This window comes from Lutra lutra, chromosome 4, assembly GCF_902655055.1.
Source record: "Lutra lutra chromosome 4, mLutLut1.2, whole genome shotgun sequence".
Taxonomy (NCBI): Eukaryota; Metazoa; Chordata; class Mammalia; order Carnivora; family Mustelidae; genus Lutra; species Lutra lutra.
The window spans coordinates 7,760,151-7,776,801 of record NC_062281.1 but is presented as its reverse complement, the minus strand read 5'-3'; the positions used below and the strand labels follow the sequence as shown (position 1 = coordinate 7,776,801).

Here is a 16,651-nt window from a genome sequence, read left to right as displayed (position 1 = left end):
CACCTCACAGCCAAGAATTCCAGATTCTCTCCGTCCTTGAGCCGCTCTGGCCAGGACCCCCAAAGGTCAATGGAAGCACCATGTCCAGCCCAGGACTCTTCTCCCAACCAACAGGACAGGCCTCCTGGGGGCCACCAGGGATCAAGGGCACAGTGCCCTCCTGGCTACCCATTTGCCCTTGACCCAGTCCCCGAAAGCCAGCCAGGAAGCAGTCCCTGATTCCATCAGTGTTCCCCGCTCCCTGAGGTCCTTCCATCCCTTCTGCCCAGTTCCTGCCATGAAAGCTTGACTCCCCACCCATGCCTCTCACGTGGGCACTTCTCACGTGGCCTCTGACTAGAGAGCAAGACTCAGGAAAAATCAAAAGGAAAATTACAGCATGCAATGTTTCCCTGATGACTTTCTTCTAAAAACTGAGAAGAGGAGAAAGGGGCAGAGGAGGGGAGAGACAGGCGTGAGAAAAGCAGAATCGGAGTCCAGCGTTCAGGGTTCCTGGCACTCCGGCAACCAGGACCCCACCATCTCCCTGAAAGTCCAGGGCCTCCTAGGGCTCCCCACCCCCAGCCCCGTAAGGCAGAGAGGGAAGTGAGGACAAAAGTGGGTCCGCCCAAGTGCAGGCAACCCCACTCCAGGCCAAGAGCAAACTCTGGCAGGCAATGGGTCAGGTTAAAACCCCGACAGTGGACGCTTCTGGACGCTGCCAGAAAAGCAGGAAGACCCAGAGAAGGAGGGCTGCGGCTCCCCTCCAGGGAGCGAGGCAGTGCAGCGCCTCTGCTGGTGCCAGGCTGCAGGGGCAGGAGCTCTCGGCCAAGGTGAGGTTCAGGTCCTACCACTGCAGGGCCAACGCGGCAGCCGGACAGCAAGCAGAGGCCCAGGGATGCCAGGCATCCAGGGGTGGAGGCCAACAGCACAGCCCGGTGGTCTCCAGCAGGGACTCCAGGAATCTCTCCCGAGCCCGCGAAGGCCCTGTGCTCAGCTGGGCACGCTCTAGCTCCCCAAGCCCTTGGGGCCCCCTTGAAGGCACCCAGCTGCGCACCAGCCTCAGAGGCCACCCTTCCCGGGATTCCACCTGTCGGAGAACAAGCTGCTCACAGAGGACGCGCTCCCACAATACAGAAATGCAAACAGCCCCAGGGAGCCCTGAGGACTGTCGCATGGTGGGGCCGAATCTCCAGGCGGGGTCTCTGATGCCGCACAGCTGCTGCCACCCTCTGGCACCTTCATCTCCAGGGCGCCCCCAGACCCCCCACCGTGGTGGCTGGGCAGAGGGATGGGGGGCCCCAGACTCAGGCAGCGGACAGGCAGGGCCAGGCAAGCCTGTCCGGACTCGGCACTGGGGCCCGGCCCTGAACACGGAAGGCACTGTGGACAGTCAGGGAGGGACCCTGGGCTCACGGAGGCAGCTCACCCTGCTGGCATCCTTCGTGCCTCCCTCTCTGCCTTTACCCCTGCTCTGCCCTCTGCCCTCCCGCCACCCTGGTCACGGCTCTGATGTCACCCAAAGGTGCTGGGGAGGCCTTCCCCCCACCCCAGGCAGCAGCAACCTTGACACTGTCCACCCACCCACACACACACACCTCAGCGAGCTGATGCACGAGCATGTGGCTGTGGAACCATCCCCACCATCAACACACACGACAGAGCTCCCCCAGGACCCTGCAGTCCGTGCCACTCCCTCATGGCTCCTGGGAACCGTGGACTGCTTTCTGGCCCTGTCGTTCTGCCTTTTCTAGAATTTTTGAAAACCGGAAATCAGTCTGTTGTTTTCAATCATAGTACAATAAAGAATTTATCATCTTGACCATGTCTAAGTGGACAGCTCAGTGGCATTAAGCACATTCCCGCTGCTGTGCAGTCGGCCCCACCCCTTGTTTCCAGAACGTTTCATCTTCCCAGGTGAACCCCCATTCCCATGAAAGAATCACCCCAGTCCGACCTCCTCCGAGCCTGCAGCAAACTCTGCAGTGTCTCCCGTAATCTGGCCACTCCACGTGCCTCACCTAAGAGCAGTCACCTGCTGGGTATCTATCCTCCTGGGCCTGCCTGCCTTCGCTTCGCACAAGGGGCTCAAGGTTCATCCGTGTCACCGCACGCGTCCGAACTTCCTTTGGAAGAAGGGATCCTGCCCGGTGTCCGGACGCACCACATTCCGCTCAGCCGCTCACCCGTCAGCGGACATCCTGATGCTACTGTATATGAAGCTACAAACACAGCGTCCGCACACCTCGGAGACCTGGAGCCCGAGTGTTCTGTGGCGGTCCACAGAAACAGAACCGCTGGGTCACGCTGTAGCTCTCGTTTTCCTTTTCTGCCACTCACGTTGCCCCCGACAGCGAACAAGGGTTCCGGCTTCTCCACGTGCTCACGGCAGGTCGTCTTTTGTGCCTGGTGCTTTCACGTAATGTGGTTTGGTTTGGCTTCGGTTTTTTAAGATTACATTTTTTTTTTAATTTTTTTTAATTTTTTTTTTAAGATTTTATTTATTTATTTGACAGACAGAGATCACAAGTAGGCAGAGGGCAGGCAGAGAGAGAGGAAGGGAAGCAGGCTCCCCGCTGAGCAGAGAGCCCGATGCGGGACTCGATCCCAGGACCCTGAGATCATGACCTGAGCCGAAGGCAGCGGCTTAACCCACTGAGCCACCCAGGCGCCCAAGATTACATTTTTAAGGAACCTCTATGCCCAACGCAGGGCTCGAGCCTCCAACCCCCAAGGTCAAGAGCCGCGCGCCCTACGGACTGAGCCGGCCGGGCGCCCCTCCCGTGACGGGCTTCTCCGCGAATCCATGCTGCCCCTCAGCAGTCCACTCGCTGGTACTGACGAGCCATGTTCCGTCGCGCGGCTGGACCGCGACGTGTGCAGCGATTCCTGGAGTGACGAGCACCTGGGGCGCCTCCAACGTGGGGCTTCCCCGAACGGAGCAGTTACGAACACGCGCTCGTATCTTCACATGGACACACGTTCCGCTGACCTGGGGCAATTACGGAGGAGTGGGACTGCTGGGTCAGACGGTGAGCGTGTGTCTGCTGCGGCAAGACACCTTGCCTCCAAAGGATTTGCAAAACGGCTGCGCCAACCTCCCTCCCCGCCCCCACCCAGGAGCGCTCTGGGGACTCACTGTTCTTACCCACCCTGGGTGGCATCAGTCTCTGCAGTTTCAGCCACTAGTGGATGTGTAATGCCATCCTGTCGTGCCTCTAAGTTACATCTCCCCTGCGACAATGACGTTGAGCATCCTTGCCCATGTGCCGGACCCACTTGTATCAGCTTCTCTGTAAAACCTCTCTCAAACATTTTGCTCACCTTTTTTTTTTTTAATTTTTTTTTTTTTTAATTTTTTTGTGAGAGAGACTGCAAGTACGTAGAGAGGCAGGCAGAGAGAGAGGAGGAAGCAGGCTCCCTGATGAGCAGAGAGCCTGATGCGGGGCTCGATCCCAGGACCCTGAGATCATGACCCGGGCCGAAGGCAGAGGCTTAACCCACTGAGCCACCCAGGTGCCCCTTTTGCTCATCTTTTAACTGATTTCGTCTTCTCCGTGGCTGTGACCTAGTTCCCTGCGAACAGGATTCTTGGGGGCCCGCAAGGCCCAGCTTCTGGGAGCACCTTTCCTCGAGTGCAGTGTGAGCCATTGAAGGCTCAGGCCTCAGCCGAGGCCTCGCACACACAGCAGGACTGGACACATGTCAGCAGCAGCAGGAAGACACTTGCATCTCGGGTGACCCAGGTCTCCCCCAGCTGCCAGGCCCAACAGCGGACCCCAAACCTTCACACCTACAGCCCAGGTTCTGGAACCAGGCAAGGTCCTAACAGACGGCCCGGCCCAGAAGGAGCCTCCCTAAGGGCTCAAGGGCCCAACGTATGCCAGGCTGCCGGTGCCAATACTGAGGGACCACAGAGCTCCCTGTCACCACGCCTGACCTTCCGCTTCTTTGTTTGCAAAGCAGAGATGACCCAGCCACTTCGCAGGGCTTTTGTGCGGAATAAACTAATAAGACGTGAAACACGTGACTGATCCCCGCTGACTCCCCCACAGCAACTGTCTGCTTTCGTAAAGGGTCAGGCCACTGTTTCACGTTTTATTGTGTATTATTACAAAATCCCTCCGTTATGTATTTAATTCTCAAGGACACTACTGAAATGTAGAAGACGGTCAGGGGAAGGCGAGGCTTGAGAGCCAGAAGGAAAAGACGGATGGTGGAAAAAAGGAAAGGAGTCTGTCATGCACCAGGTGTGTTCCCACGCCTCCTCTCCCGGATCTTTACAACAGGAGCTGTATTTGTATACAAGGTGACAGGGGCGCCCCAACCCACCAAGGTCCCACAGCCCTGAGAAAGCAAGACCAGGACTTCCACCTGCTTCTTCCATTCGAGGGCCCCTACTCCCTGCATTACCTGAGCTTGGCTCCCCACCTGTGGCCCAGGGGGAGGGATGTTGGGGCAGGGCTCACTCCTGCTCAGGACAGAGTCCCAGAGCCCTCAGAGGCTCCCAACCACAGGGCCTCAGGGAGGGCTGCACCAGACAGTCGGCCCCAGGGGACTCTTCAAAGTGGCAGGGACAGGGGCTCAGTCCCCAGGATGGGTCTTCTGTGGTGCTTCTGGCAACCTGCCCAGTGCTGCCCCAGTGTCTTGACCAAGCTCAGAAATAAAAACAAGGAAGGGCTCGGGGGCAGGGCGTGGTGCTCAGCCAGTTAAGGGTTTGCCTTCACCCAGGTCATGATCCTCAGGTCCTGGGATTAAGCCCCATGTCAGGCTCCCTCCTCAGTGGGGACTCTGCTTCTCCCTCTCCCATCCCCCCCGCACCTGCCACAGCTTGTGCTCCTGCGTCTCTCTTTCTCTCTGAAATATATAAATAAAGCCTTAAAGAAATAAAGTAAAATAAAAACAGGGAGAATTCAAAGGCCTTCTCTCTGCCACCACAGGAAGGAACCAGAGCTGTGCTTTTTAGGGACCAGAGATGCGCTAAGAAGCCTGGAAGTTTCAGGTCCCTATGCCTGCTGGGTTCTTCACTCCTCCTTCCCTAAAAGCAAACACAGATGGAAGGCTTGCTGGTCTCTAAGGGAAAACCCAATCAATCACCAGTCCCATGGGCTTGCCCTCTCAACTATTTCTCTGAACCTGCCCTCACCTCTATTCCCACAGCCACTGCCTTGGGATGAGTGCCATCAACCCTGGGCTTTACTATGATGGCACCTAATGATGGGTCTTACTCTGGCCTGCATGTTTGCCCTCCAAAAATGTCCTCCTGTGTATCTTTTTTTTTTTTTTTTTAAAGATTCCACCTATCCACCCGACAGACAGAGATCACAAGCAGGCAAAGAGGCAGGCAGAGAGAGAGAGGAGGAAGCAGGCTCTCCGCAGAGCAGAGAGCCCGAAGCGGGGCTCGATCCCAGGACCCCGGGATCATGACCTGAGCCGAAGGCAGAGGCTTAACCCACTGAGCCACCCAGGCACCCCTCTATGTATCTGTTTTAGCTTCAAAAATTGCTATACAGCTACGGTAATTCAGACAGTGTAATGCTGATGAAGGATAAATGGAGAGAACAATGGAACAGACCACAAAGCTCAGAGCTGGACCCACACATAATTTTCAACAAATGGTCCAAGGTAAATTCAGTGGAGGAAGGAAAGTCCCTTCCAACAAATGAGTCTGAAAACATTGGATATCCACATGGTAGGGGGCGGTGGCCCTGGGTGGAGATCCGTACCTCACATCATATACAGACTAACTTGAGGTAGATGGTAGACCTAAACCTAAAAGCAATTAGTATAAAACCTTAAAAATAAATAAATAAAGACACCTAGGGGAATATCATCATGACCTTAAAATAGAAGAACATTTCTTTTTCTTTTTTTTTTATTTATTCATTTGACAGAGAGATCACAAGTAGGCAGAGAGGCAGGCAGAGAGAGAGGAGGAAGCAGGCTCCCCGCTGAGCAGAGAGCCTGATGCGGGGCTCCATCCCAGAACCCTGGGATCATGACCTGAGCCAAAGGCAGAGGCTTTAACCCACTGAGCCACCCAGGCGCCCCAAGAACATTTCTTAGAATACCAAAAGCACTACCTATAAAAGCAAAAATAATGGTAAACCAGAATTTATTACAATTACAAACTTCTGAACAAAAGAAAATAAAAACTAACAACCGAGCAGAGACTGGAAGAAAATATTCACAACATATATATATATATATGACAAAAGACTTATATCCAAACTATATATATATAGAACTCCTATAAGCCAACAATTAAAAAAAAAAAAAAGAAAAGAAAAGAAAAAAAAAGCAACCCAATGTTTAAAATAGGCAAAAAACTGAAACAGACATTTCTCCAAAGATGATACACAAATGGCTGATAAAGTCCAAGGAAAAGTACTCAGGATCACTGATCATCACAGAAATGCAAATTAAGTGAGATGCTACTGCATTCCCTCTAGGACGGATCAAAGGAAAAACAGTGACAAGGCCAGCTGGGTGAGCACATGGAGCAAGTGGAATTCTCCTGCGTGGCAACAGGTGCAAAACAACTATTCCAGGAGGTTATTTGGAAGTTTCTTAACAAGTTGGGGCGCCTGCGTAGCTCAGTCACTTGACTCAGTCACCTGGCTCCTGATTTCCGCCCAGGTCATGATTTCAGGTGGGGAGATGGAGCCCCTCCTCAGGCTCAGAGTGAAGCCTGCTTAAGATTCTTTCTGCCTCTCCCTCTCCCCTCCCGCATCCCCTCCCATGCTCATCCCCTCCCATGCTCCTGCAAATGTGCGTGTGCTCTCTCACTCTTTAAAAAAATAAAAGTTAGGGACGCCTGGGTGGCTCAGTTGGTTGGGCGGCTGCCTTCAGCTCAGGTCATGATCCCAGCGTCCTGGGATCGAGTCCCACATCCAGCTCCTTGCTCAGCGGGGAGCCTGCTTCTCCCTCTGCCTCTGCCTGCCATTCTATCTGCCTGTGCTCACTCTTGCTCTATCTCTCTGACAAATAAATAAAAAATCTTAAAAAAAAAAATAAATAAAAGTTAAATATACCTCTGCCCTACCAGCGAGCCATCCCACCACCCAAAAGCAATGCAAATACAGATCCACAAAAACCCTGGAAACAAGTGGTCCTGGCAGCTTTCTCCACAATAACCCCAAACCGGAAATAAGCTCAGATGTTTGTCATATAAACATCTATACAATGGAAAATAAAAGAATCACAACCCTGGATCTCAGAACCTCTACGCTCCATACAATGGAAAATAAAAGAATCACAACCCTGGATCTCAGAACCTCTACGCTGAGTGAAAGAAAGCAGATACCGAAGAATTCTATGATGTTCTACGAAAAGCAGCATCTATGCTAACGTTACTCAGACCAGTGGTTGCTTGGGGAGAGGGGCAGAACTGGGTGGGAAGCAGCGAGAGAGAACTTTCTGGAGCGAGGACAGAGTTCTACACTGCCGGGGTGTGGTAATACGGGCGGTCAAACTGTCCATTCACGGCCTGGGCAGTTCACTCTATATATTACCACACCTCGAAGAAACGGTCTTCAGGCAGCTGCTGAGGCAAACTGGCAGGTCCTATTATTCTCTCATTGATCAAAGTTTCGTAAGAAGACCCCAACAGCTGTCTGCTGTTCCAAAGACCATCCCCATAGACCCCTAGGACCCCCACCCCTGCCTTCCACCCCAACCCCCACCCAGGTCACACAAAACACACCTGTGGGTGGCTCACGGGTGGTGTTGGTACCACGAACTCCTTTGCAGTGTACCTCTGCTCACTCCTCAAGTTCCAGTTCAGGCACCTCCTCCTTCAGGAAGCCCTCCCAGAATCCCCTGGCCTGAATTCTCAAGGCTCACTTCCATCAGAGCACCGGGCACTTTCTCCTAAGGGAGCGGGTTTTTCCACTGCTAGGCTGGTGCCAGAGCCTCAGGAGGAAACAGTGTGTCAGATCTGACCTTCCATTCACAGCTCCTGGCACAAAGTTTGGCACAAACATCTAGGTGAACCCAGGAATCAGCTTGGCAGAAAAAAGGAAGGAAGGAAGGTAGGAAGGAAGGAAAAGGAAAGGTCCTGAAGGGCAGAGAAGTGGTGATGCCCCCCTGAAGTCAAGATCTGGTGGCAGAAAGGCAAAGAGAAGGTCTGACACAGAGAAGGAAGCCAGTAACGGCCCCACAGGGAGCCGTGGGGCTGGCTCACAAGGCCCTTCAGGAAGCCAGGATGTCCAAGACCCCCAGTTCCAGAATGCCACTCCCAGAGCCCCCTGCTCCTCCTTTCCAGATACCATGGCTGAGCAGGTCCCCACAGCCCCGGAGGACCCCAGCAAAGCCAAGGGCTGCTCTGAAGCCCGGTCTCCACCCTGCCCAGCCTGTGTCAGCCCAGACCCAGTTTGGGGCACAAAGGCACACCCTTCCAGACTTCAACACTCTGCAGCTCCATTTGTTACGTGACTTAAAAGAAGAAAAGTCTGTTACCAGATCTAAAAATCCTTTTTTATGTTAATATGCCAAGCATAATCTTTTTATAAGCAAACTCAATTATCTATATATTTTCCGTTCCTTGACAAAAAGAGAGACAACTTCAAATCTGTAATAAATGTTTAATATATCTATTTGCTTCTCTCCTGGATTCCTTTTTTTCCTTTAAAAAATTAATCAAAGTCTACCCCACCTTTCCAACCACAAATGTTTTCAAGTAGCAAGTAGACGACAATGCACTAGGCTTTCCGATGCAGAGACCAGGTCAGAAAGAGATAAACAGCAGCGCCACCAGGCCCTCAGTAGGGAATAGGATTATGTCCGAGGGAAGGCACAGGGGTTCCAAGAGGCGTGATTTCCCTGAGATCAGGAATCTGGTGATTGGCAGATCTCTTGGACTCAGAGCACGTGTCCTCTCCACCCTCCCAATCCTTTCAGCCCTTAAACTTGACACCTGCCCTTGAGAAATTTCAAAGACATGAAATTTTAACAGGATAAACAGCTGAGAACAAAGAGAAAACTACACTCTAGGCTAAGGCCCCTCTACATAATTAAATCAGCCCAGCTTGATGGGGAGGCAGCGTGGGTGAAACTATCTATAAAAGGAAATGCAATTAAGGGAGTCTTTTCAATATACCTAATTCTTGACTGCCCTTGCCCTAGGCAAAAACTTAATTCTACTTAAGGACAGCTATCTTTGAGAAGTTGTTCTGTAAATTATAAGGCACTGGGAGAAAAGGAATAGGAACCATTTTTCCCAGGTAAATGAGAAAGGCTGAGCAGGGAGGCCTTTGGTAACAGATCTCTAATTGACTGTGATGACCATCTCGGCCAGCTAACCTCCTAAAGCCGGGGCCTCCAGACCCTCTGCAACTCCATCCTGCCATCACACATTACCCTGCTCCCCTCCATCAACCTAACAACCAAGCAAAACAGGAAACTCTTCTCAGAAATTAGCTGATCACGAGTTGACAATAATACATTTCAAAACCTGATCTCTCGTTCGCTCCAACTGGAAATTGAAACTACAACAAATGCCCAGGTTTCTTTTCTAAAACTGTTAACTCCCAAAGAGGAGAGGTGGGCAGTTTGCTCCGCGTATCAGCAGCAGTGGAATTACTCGGGAGGGGGAAGGCAGCACATCAGGCCTATTGTTAGCTTAAGAAAGCATGGGGGCGTAGGTCAGGGGTCCTGAACCATCGCTATGGCTCTGGGTCCGCTCTGCCACACACTCCACACACGCCAGATCGGAGACGACGCCAGGATGAGGGCTCCTTACCAATGCCTGGCATGGAGGGAGGGGCCATGCCCAGCCGTAGGAGGGGCGTCCCACGGCCAGCACACAGCTCTGGGTGTCTTCTCCAGCCTTCGGCTGGGGACACTCACTAGGACCGCTTCAGTACGAAACGACAGACTCAGAAGATGAAGCTGAAAGGGGCAGCTGTCACTGGGCTCTGCAAGGAACCCAGACTGGAGAGGCAAGATGTTAGTTCATTCATTCCTCCCTGCCCCGGCGGCATACGGAGCACGTACTGGGGGGCGAACACTAATGAGGGGTGGAGTACAGCCAGGCACGCAGGAGTCTGGATTGCATCCCAAACTGGAGTCTCGGCGCTGTCTTCTTAGAACTGTATGAAGCTGACCCCTCTGAACCTTCGTCCCTCGTCAGTGAATGACACAAATTAGCCCTGCTGCGAGAACGGAGCGGCAGACAGCCTGAGGTCAGTGCCACAGCACGGGCGATGTTGCTAACCACAGGCGACCGGGCCAAGCTCAACGTTAAGGGCCTTGGACCAGGTGTTAAGTGGAAAGTCCAACACGTACTGGGGCAGTCCGCAGAGAGCTTGGTTCGGCGGCGAAACCAGAGACGGCCGCCTGGAGGAGGTGCCATTTGAGTTTAAAGGGTGAGGAACAGGGCGGCAGGTAGAGGGTAAACCACAGGCCATCACAGCATGCTACGGTCACCAGCAGCAGCAACAACGCTGTGGCCTGGAGTTTATGGCTCCCTCCACAGGACACAAATGTCCTTCAGCAGCGCAGTCAAATCCTGTTCCTACACGCGTCTACAGGAGCTACCCATTTCACAGAGGAGGAAGGCGAGGCCAGGCAAGGAGGGGGCCCCAGGCAGGGAGCGCAGGACAGAGTCGGCAAGCCGGGATTCGAACCTCCCGCCAGCCAGGACGCCTGCGCTCAGTTGCAGGCGCGCGGCCGGCCCTACCCGTCGCCCTAGAAACGGCCCCGCGCGCGCGCGCAGTCTCCCCACGCTCAATCCTGAGCGAGCAGCATTCTCGTGACTTTTTTTAAATAAAACCCCGAGGCGGCGGGATACCACCAACGACCGAACGTGCCGTCAAAGGACGCCGCTACGTCCGCTCTCCGCCCGGGGCCGCGGATCCCTCCGCCGCCCGGCGGCCCGCGCGCTTCTTCTCGACTCCAAACTCGAAACGGGTTCCCGCGCGCCGCGCCGCACCCCACCCCCACCTCATCCCCACCCCAACCCCCAGCCCGGCTCACCTGCCGCCCGCGTCTCCATGGCAACGCCCCCACCGCGGAGGAAAAAAAAGCCTCGGGCCCTTCCGGGCCCCCTCCCGCGCCGACCGCGAAGGCGAGGCGCCCCGCTGATGCTCTGCTTTTTATTTTTATTTTTTTAAGAAAAGAGCCGGCGAGGTTATGGCGAATCTGCGGCATCCAACATGGCGGATGGAGTCTTCGCCCTCCTCTTCACGGGGTGCTGACGCCGGCGTAGCGGACGTCAGCCTCGGGTGACCCTCCCCCAGCGCCGAGAGCGTCTAGGCTGGGCGGTCTAGTGCGCATGCTCCAGCCCAGCGGCCCCGCTCTGCATCCGGCTCCGCTGGTTCCACCGCTCCGCTTTTTAAGCCACTCCCGGGAAAGCGCTAACGAGAGGCCTGGAATACGGATCGCAGGATTGGGAGTCTTCCCATTTCGGTCGGGAGCCCACAGATCTACCCGCCTGCGCATCCTTGGACTCCCTGGACTAGACGTGCAGGGAGAATTCTGGGTTCCTGTCCCAGTTCTGTTCTTTACTAACTAATCTGGGGTACCGATTTAACTTTCCTTGGGCTCAGTTTACTGATTTGTCAGTCGGGGTGGTAACAGCCTGCCTCCCTCTCGAGGGCTGCAGTTTCCCCGAAGCGGGATGCTCTCGATTGAGTCTGGGTCGTTCAGCCAGAATTCAGCAGCCCGGAGCCACCTGGAGAAAGTGGACGCCTTCCGTCCTGACTGTCCTGCAGAAAGTCCCAGCTGCGCCTTGAGCCCGCCTCTCCAACACTTGAGCACAGCCTTCTGCAGGGAGCATGTCTGCTTGAGATGTGGTGACCTTGTTAGTTTTTGTTGTGAAGATCCGCTCTGCCACTTCCTTTGGATCTCAGCTCTAGTAACATATCCAAGGGGGCCCTCCCGCACCACCGCGTCCAAAGTAACCCTGCTAAGTCCCTTTTCTGTTATCTGCACAGTATCTGTTAGCACCTGACATGAATTTATCTCCCTCTCATCTTGGTCACCCCTGTGGCCCCAGAAACTAGAAATGAGTCTGACAGTTATGTATCGAATGAATTAGTTTTGTGGACTTCTAAGGCTATCTTTTGTTTATAACAAATGATGGTGTTTTTCATTTATGGTGGTAATATAGTTTTTAAACACAAGTGCTTGGGGTGCCTAGGTGGCTCAGTGAGTTAAAGCCTCTGCCTTCGGCTGGGGTCGAGATCCCAGGGTCCTGGGATCGAGCCCTGCATCGAGCCCCGCATGGGGCTCTCTGCTGGGCGGGGACCCTGCTTTCTCCTCTCTCTCTGCCTGTCTCTCTGCCTACTTGTGATCTCTGTCTGTGAAATAAATAAATAAAATCTTTTAAAAATAAAAATAAATAAATACAACTGTTTTTTTTTCTAAAGATTTTATCTTTAGATAAAGGGCTCGATTCCAGGACCCCGGGACCATGACCCCAGCTGAAGGCAGAGGCTTTAACCCACTGAGCAACCCAGGCACCCCAACTGCTTTGCATTTTTAAGAACTAGTCAACTTTCAAGAAAAGGGTACATATCGAGAGACAAGGAGAAAAAACGTAAAAGGGAACCTCAGGTGAGATGTTTGGGAAACACTGATTTGTTTTTACGGTTCCTCTGAAAAGCTTGTCTTTGCCTGTTGCAAGTCTTTTTTTTCTGGGACAACCTCCGCTCTGTTGCTGGTCAACTTGAGATAACCTCCTTGGGACAGCCCTGACGCTCATGCCTGTGTGTTCCCTTGGCTCTGGCTCTTAATTTACCTTGCCCCATTCCCCACATGATTGCGTGTATGTATTTGCACAGCCCTCTGCCCGCGAGCTAGACCAGAAACACAGATGCCACATGGGTCTTGTGCACAGTAGTAGTACTGAATGAACCCATTTGTTCCCATCGTCACCTGTGTTTCCATAGTAAAACGCCCAAGAACATTGCGCTTCAGGATGGCATATCGAAATTCTCAGAAGCCTTGTGTCTTGTTCCTTGGTTCTGTTCTTGGGAGATAGAGTCATCATAAGACCCCAAATTTGGGCAGTCCACTAGATACATGTTCAGAGAGACCACCATCGTTTCATTTTATCAGCATGACAACTAGGAGGTTAAATTGAACAGATAAGATTATTGTTCTTTTCTGGATGAAAAAAGGAACATTCAGAGAGGTTATGTGGCTTTGAGATCACACAGCAAGCCAGTAAAGACCCAGGTATGGAATGGGTCTCTCCATGCCCAGTGTTCTTCCCATTTTACCCCATCACCGTCAGAGTTTTGTCCACATGACCCACTGTGCCTCCCACAGAGCCAAGTCCAAGGTAATCATAGGGTTCCTGCCACGCACCCACCACATCCTACATTGCAAACAGATGGCTAGGTGGAGCCCATCACAGATTTCATTTGGAAATGAACCGCCCAAAAAGCTGCATTGATGAGCTTTTCCTTTTAGAACTATAAATATTTACAATAATCACTATTTTGCTGTGAATCGATTTCTATCAGGAAATTAGAGTTCTGGTTGATGACAATATTGGTTTTGTGCTGGGTTGCTTTCTTGCAGCAGCAATAAATGTTAGCTATTGATTAGCAGATGGATTGTTCTTGGATGTTGTGACCAAAATGAATTTTGGAAATGAAGCGATTTAAAATTTGCCTCAGCATATTAACAAAGTCGAATTTTTTTTTAAAAAAAAGCTATTGTGGATTATGCGTGGTGGTCGTGAGTTAGTTATTTGGACAGCTACAATTTTCTTTATTATTCCCATGGCATTTCTTCTTCCTGTATCCAAAGAAGATTCACTGAACACTTATCATCACTTAAAACTGCCCTGGCCACAGGCGTATGAGGACAAGAGAGCGTCCCTTTCTATGGGACCAGATTTGCAGATGGAGAAACGGAGTCCACTCCTGGCTCGTCCATCACCCTGCTGAATGATTTTCACATTTTCAATCAGTGAACATCTACATTCTTTTCATTTGCCTGTAATATCTCAAAATGCCTTCAATTAATGAACACCGGTAGAATTAAATATAAATTACATCCTACTCCCACGACGGTTCCCAGAGGAGACCAATCTTCCCAGCTGGCCCTTTGATGGCCGTCAGCCCCTCGAGGCTAGCACATGAAAGAATTTGTGTCGACAGGTTTGTCAACATGAAATGGCTTCTGGTTCTATAATAAACACTCTAATTGGATATATTTGTGTCAATAATTTTATAATTACATCTCATAGCTGCATGACAAATACGCACTTACACAAAAAAGAATATATACATGATTTTATAAGGCACTTTTTTTTTAAAGACTTTATCTGACAGAGAGAGATCACAAGTAGGCAGAGAGGCAGGCAGAGAGAGAGGAGGAAGCAGGCTCCCTGCTGAGCAGAGAGCCCGATGCGGAGCTCGATCCCAGAACCCTGAGATCATGACCTGAGCCGAAGGCAGAGGCTTTAACCACTGAGCCACCCAGGCTCCCATAAGGCATTTTCTTGAAAGCAGGTTTTGATAAAGGATATTCACGGGTGACCTCAAAATAATGGCCCCGGAGGCACATGGCAATGATAAAATCTGAGGTGGGGATAATCACAGTCTGAGTGAAGTGCTAAAAACCTACAGAGGCACACCACAGAGAAAAATCCATTTAAAATTATATAAAAGAAAAGGGGGTAGTAATATTAGAACGACATGAGTAGTCTCACTGTGAACAAAATTAGGATCTCAGGAGCAACGTCTTTTCTGAGTTCTGTCTTTTCCCCGGCCCTCGCGTCTACCCTCAGCTCCCAAATATCGATCTCAATAATATTTTTCATTAGCAGTAGCCAGGACTCCTTCAAAATAGCTGAGTCCGTGTTTGGGAGCAGGAGAAAATTGGAATGGCCCGAAACATCTTGCTCTTGCCGGAAAAGCAGGATACTGCAAAAGTGCTGGGCTGTTGCTGGAAGGCAGCAGTCAGCTGAGAACGGGGTCCCTCCCTGCAGGCTATGATAGCTTGCACAACACCAAGAATAGCTAGGTCTCCATTGTTGACCTCTAAACGGAGTCTACAAAAGGCATGAGTATTTCACCATAAAAGAGGAAAAGTTATTTCGTAATTACAAAGCATATTGTAATTCAGAGAAAGGGCAAAAATGGAATATTTTAGTAAGCGGGTAAATTAGGTGAACATGGGGATCTGTTCCTCCTTGAAATTCTCTACATCTGCACACGTTGAGAAGAGTGGGTAAGTTTACTGTGAGTAAGTCAACATTTTCCAGAAAGAGCAGAAACCATACCCAAACCAGGAAGGGCTAGCCCAGACCAGCGGTCTCATAAATAACCAGGTAGAAAGAGGGTTCAGAAATGGTGTCGTAAGTGAATGGATTAGCCGAATGTCCTGGGAGGACCGCTGACAGATTCAACAGCTACCAGGCCCTGCCAATTACAATGGAATGCTAATGATGCGTAATGAAGTTCGTTGTAAACAGGCAGGACGTGAAGTATCTGTGATCGGCTGTACAGTACACGGTGACTGAGCCTACAAGCACTTGCTTGTAAGTCCTGCTGACACGGCAGTTGAACCCGGGATGACACTGGGTGTCCCAACCAGCAAGTGCCCGCTGCCAGTTGAATCACCTTGGAAGGTTCTGTGCTCCAGCTAAGAATCCAAGAGTCAATGACCCCAAAGCTGTGATTTCGGCGTCCCTGGGGAACGGGATCTTCTCTCACTTTTGGGTCTGATATTGCAGTCCTGGAAAAGTACAAAAATGAGTTTTATAGCGAGAACGAAGAAATGGATCCAATCAATAGTTACGATGTTTACAAATAAGCTCTGGGTGCCGTAAGAAGTTTGGGGGTTGGGGTGTTGGAAGCATTCAAGAGATGCTACGTTAGACGCATAGTTACATCGAAACAGGGTGGTTTGACTGTGTATAAATGGTGAAGGATTTGTGAGGTTTTAAGTTTTTATCAGTGCTGTTTGAATAGTTTACCCAAAAAGTTAATGGATTTGTAAGTGTCATAAACATTCTTAAAACCAACTGCAAGCGGTAGTAACTGGGCCGTGTGAGAGAAGGGGCACGCGTGGCCTCGGATCCCAGCAACAGAAGGAAAAACAAAAGCCTTGCCAGAGCCTAGTGGAGTGCCAGGCTCATCACTGGGGCCCAGTAAACAGTTACGCAGGGAAGGGAGGGGGTGAGGAAAGGGGTGAACCCAGGAGGTGAGGAAAAGGAACAATGCACAACGACATCATGATTTTACGGCTGTTGCGCGGACAGCACTGTTATAATAGGGAAAAAAAAGAGATTTTGAAAAAGCACAGGCATCTGGGCATCTGTGACTAGAGGGCTGATTCATCCAAGCATGATTAGAAGAATAAGGCTGAAATATAAGCACTGATAAGGGGTGTGCTCAAAGATACACCACTGAGGGAAAAGCAGGGTTCAGGACGTGTGGAGCTTGCTACCGTTTGGGAAACACTTTTTATAAGCTATGCGTGAACACGATTGTACATGCAGAGGGAGTCGGCAAAGACAGAAAGGGAGCTAGAGGCCGCGGACAGCTTTGTGAGGATGTCTGAGCCGAGGGATCTGGGCTCACAGGGAGCCAGAGTTCCCACTGAACGTTCCTCTGAAACAGTTGAATGTTCCTTCATGGGCATAGAATGCCTTTCCAGAGAAGAAAAGAAGGGAGGGAGGTCCTAGTTCTATGACACAGAAGCTCTGGGG

The 16,651-nt window shown here is 51.4% G+C and overlaps 1 protein-coding gene across 3 annotated transcripts in view; it reads right to left on the bottom strand.

The window, feature by feature from the left end:
- The window catches only part of ZFAT (zinc finger and AT-hook domain containing), a 182,746-nt gene extending 171,436 nt beyond the window's left edge, over positions 1-11,310 (bottom strand). For 2 of the 3 annotated variants that reach the window (XM_047726975.1, XM_047726974.1), the window contains exon 1: positions 10,957-11,310. In XM_047726975.1, the coding sequence (XP_047582931.1) occupies positions 10,957-10,975 (19 nt within the window). In that variant the 5' untranslated portion in view covers positions 10,976-11,310. The remainder of the gene's footprint in view (positions 1-10,956) is intronic. The other variant, XM_047726973.1, reaches the window with a different exon arrangement.
- Positions 11,311-16,651: the final 5,341 nt, after the last annotated feature.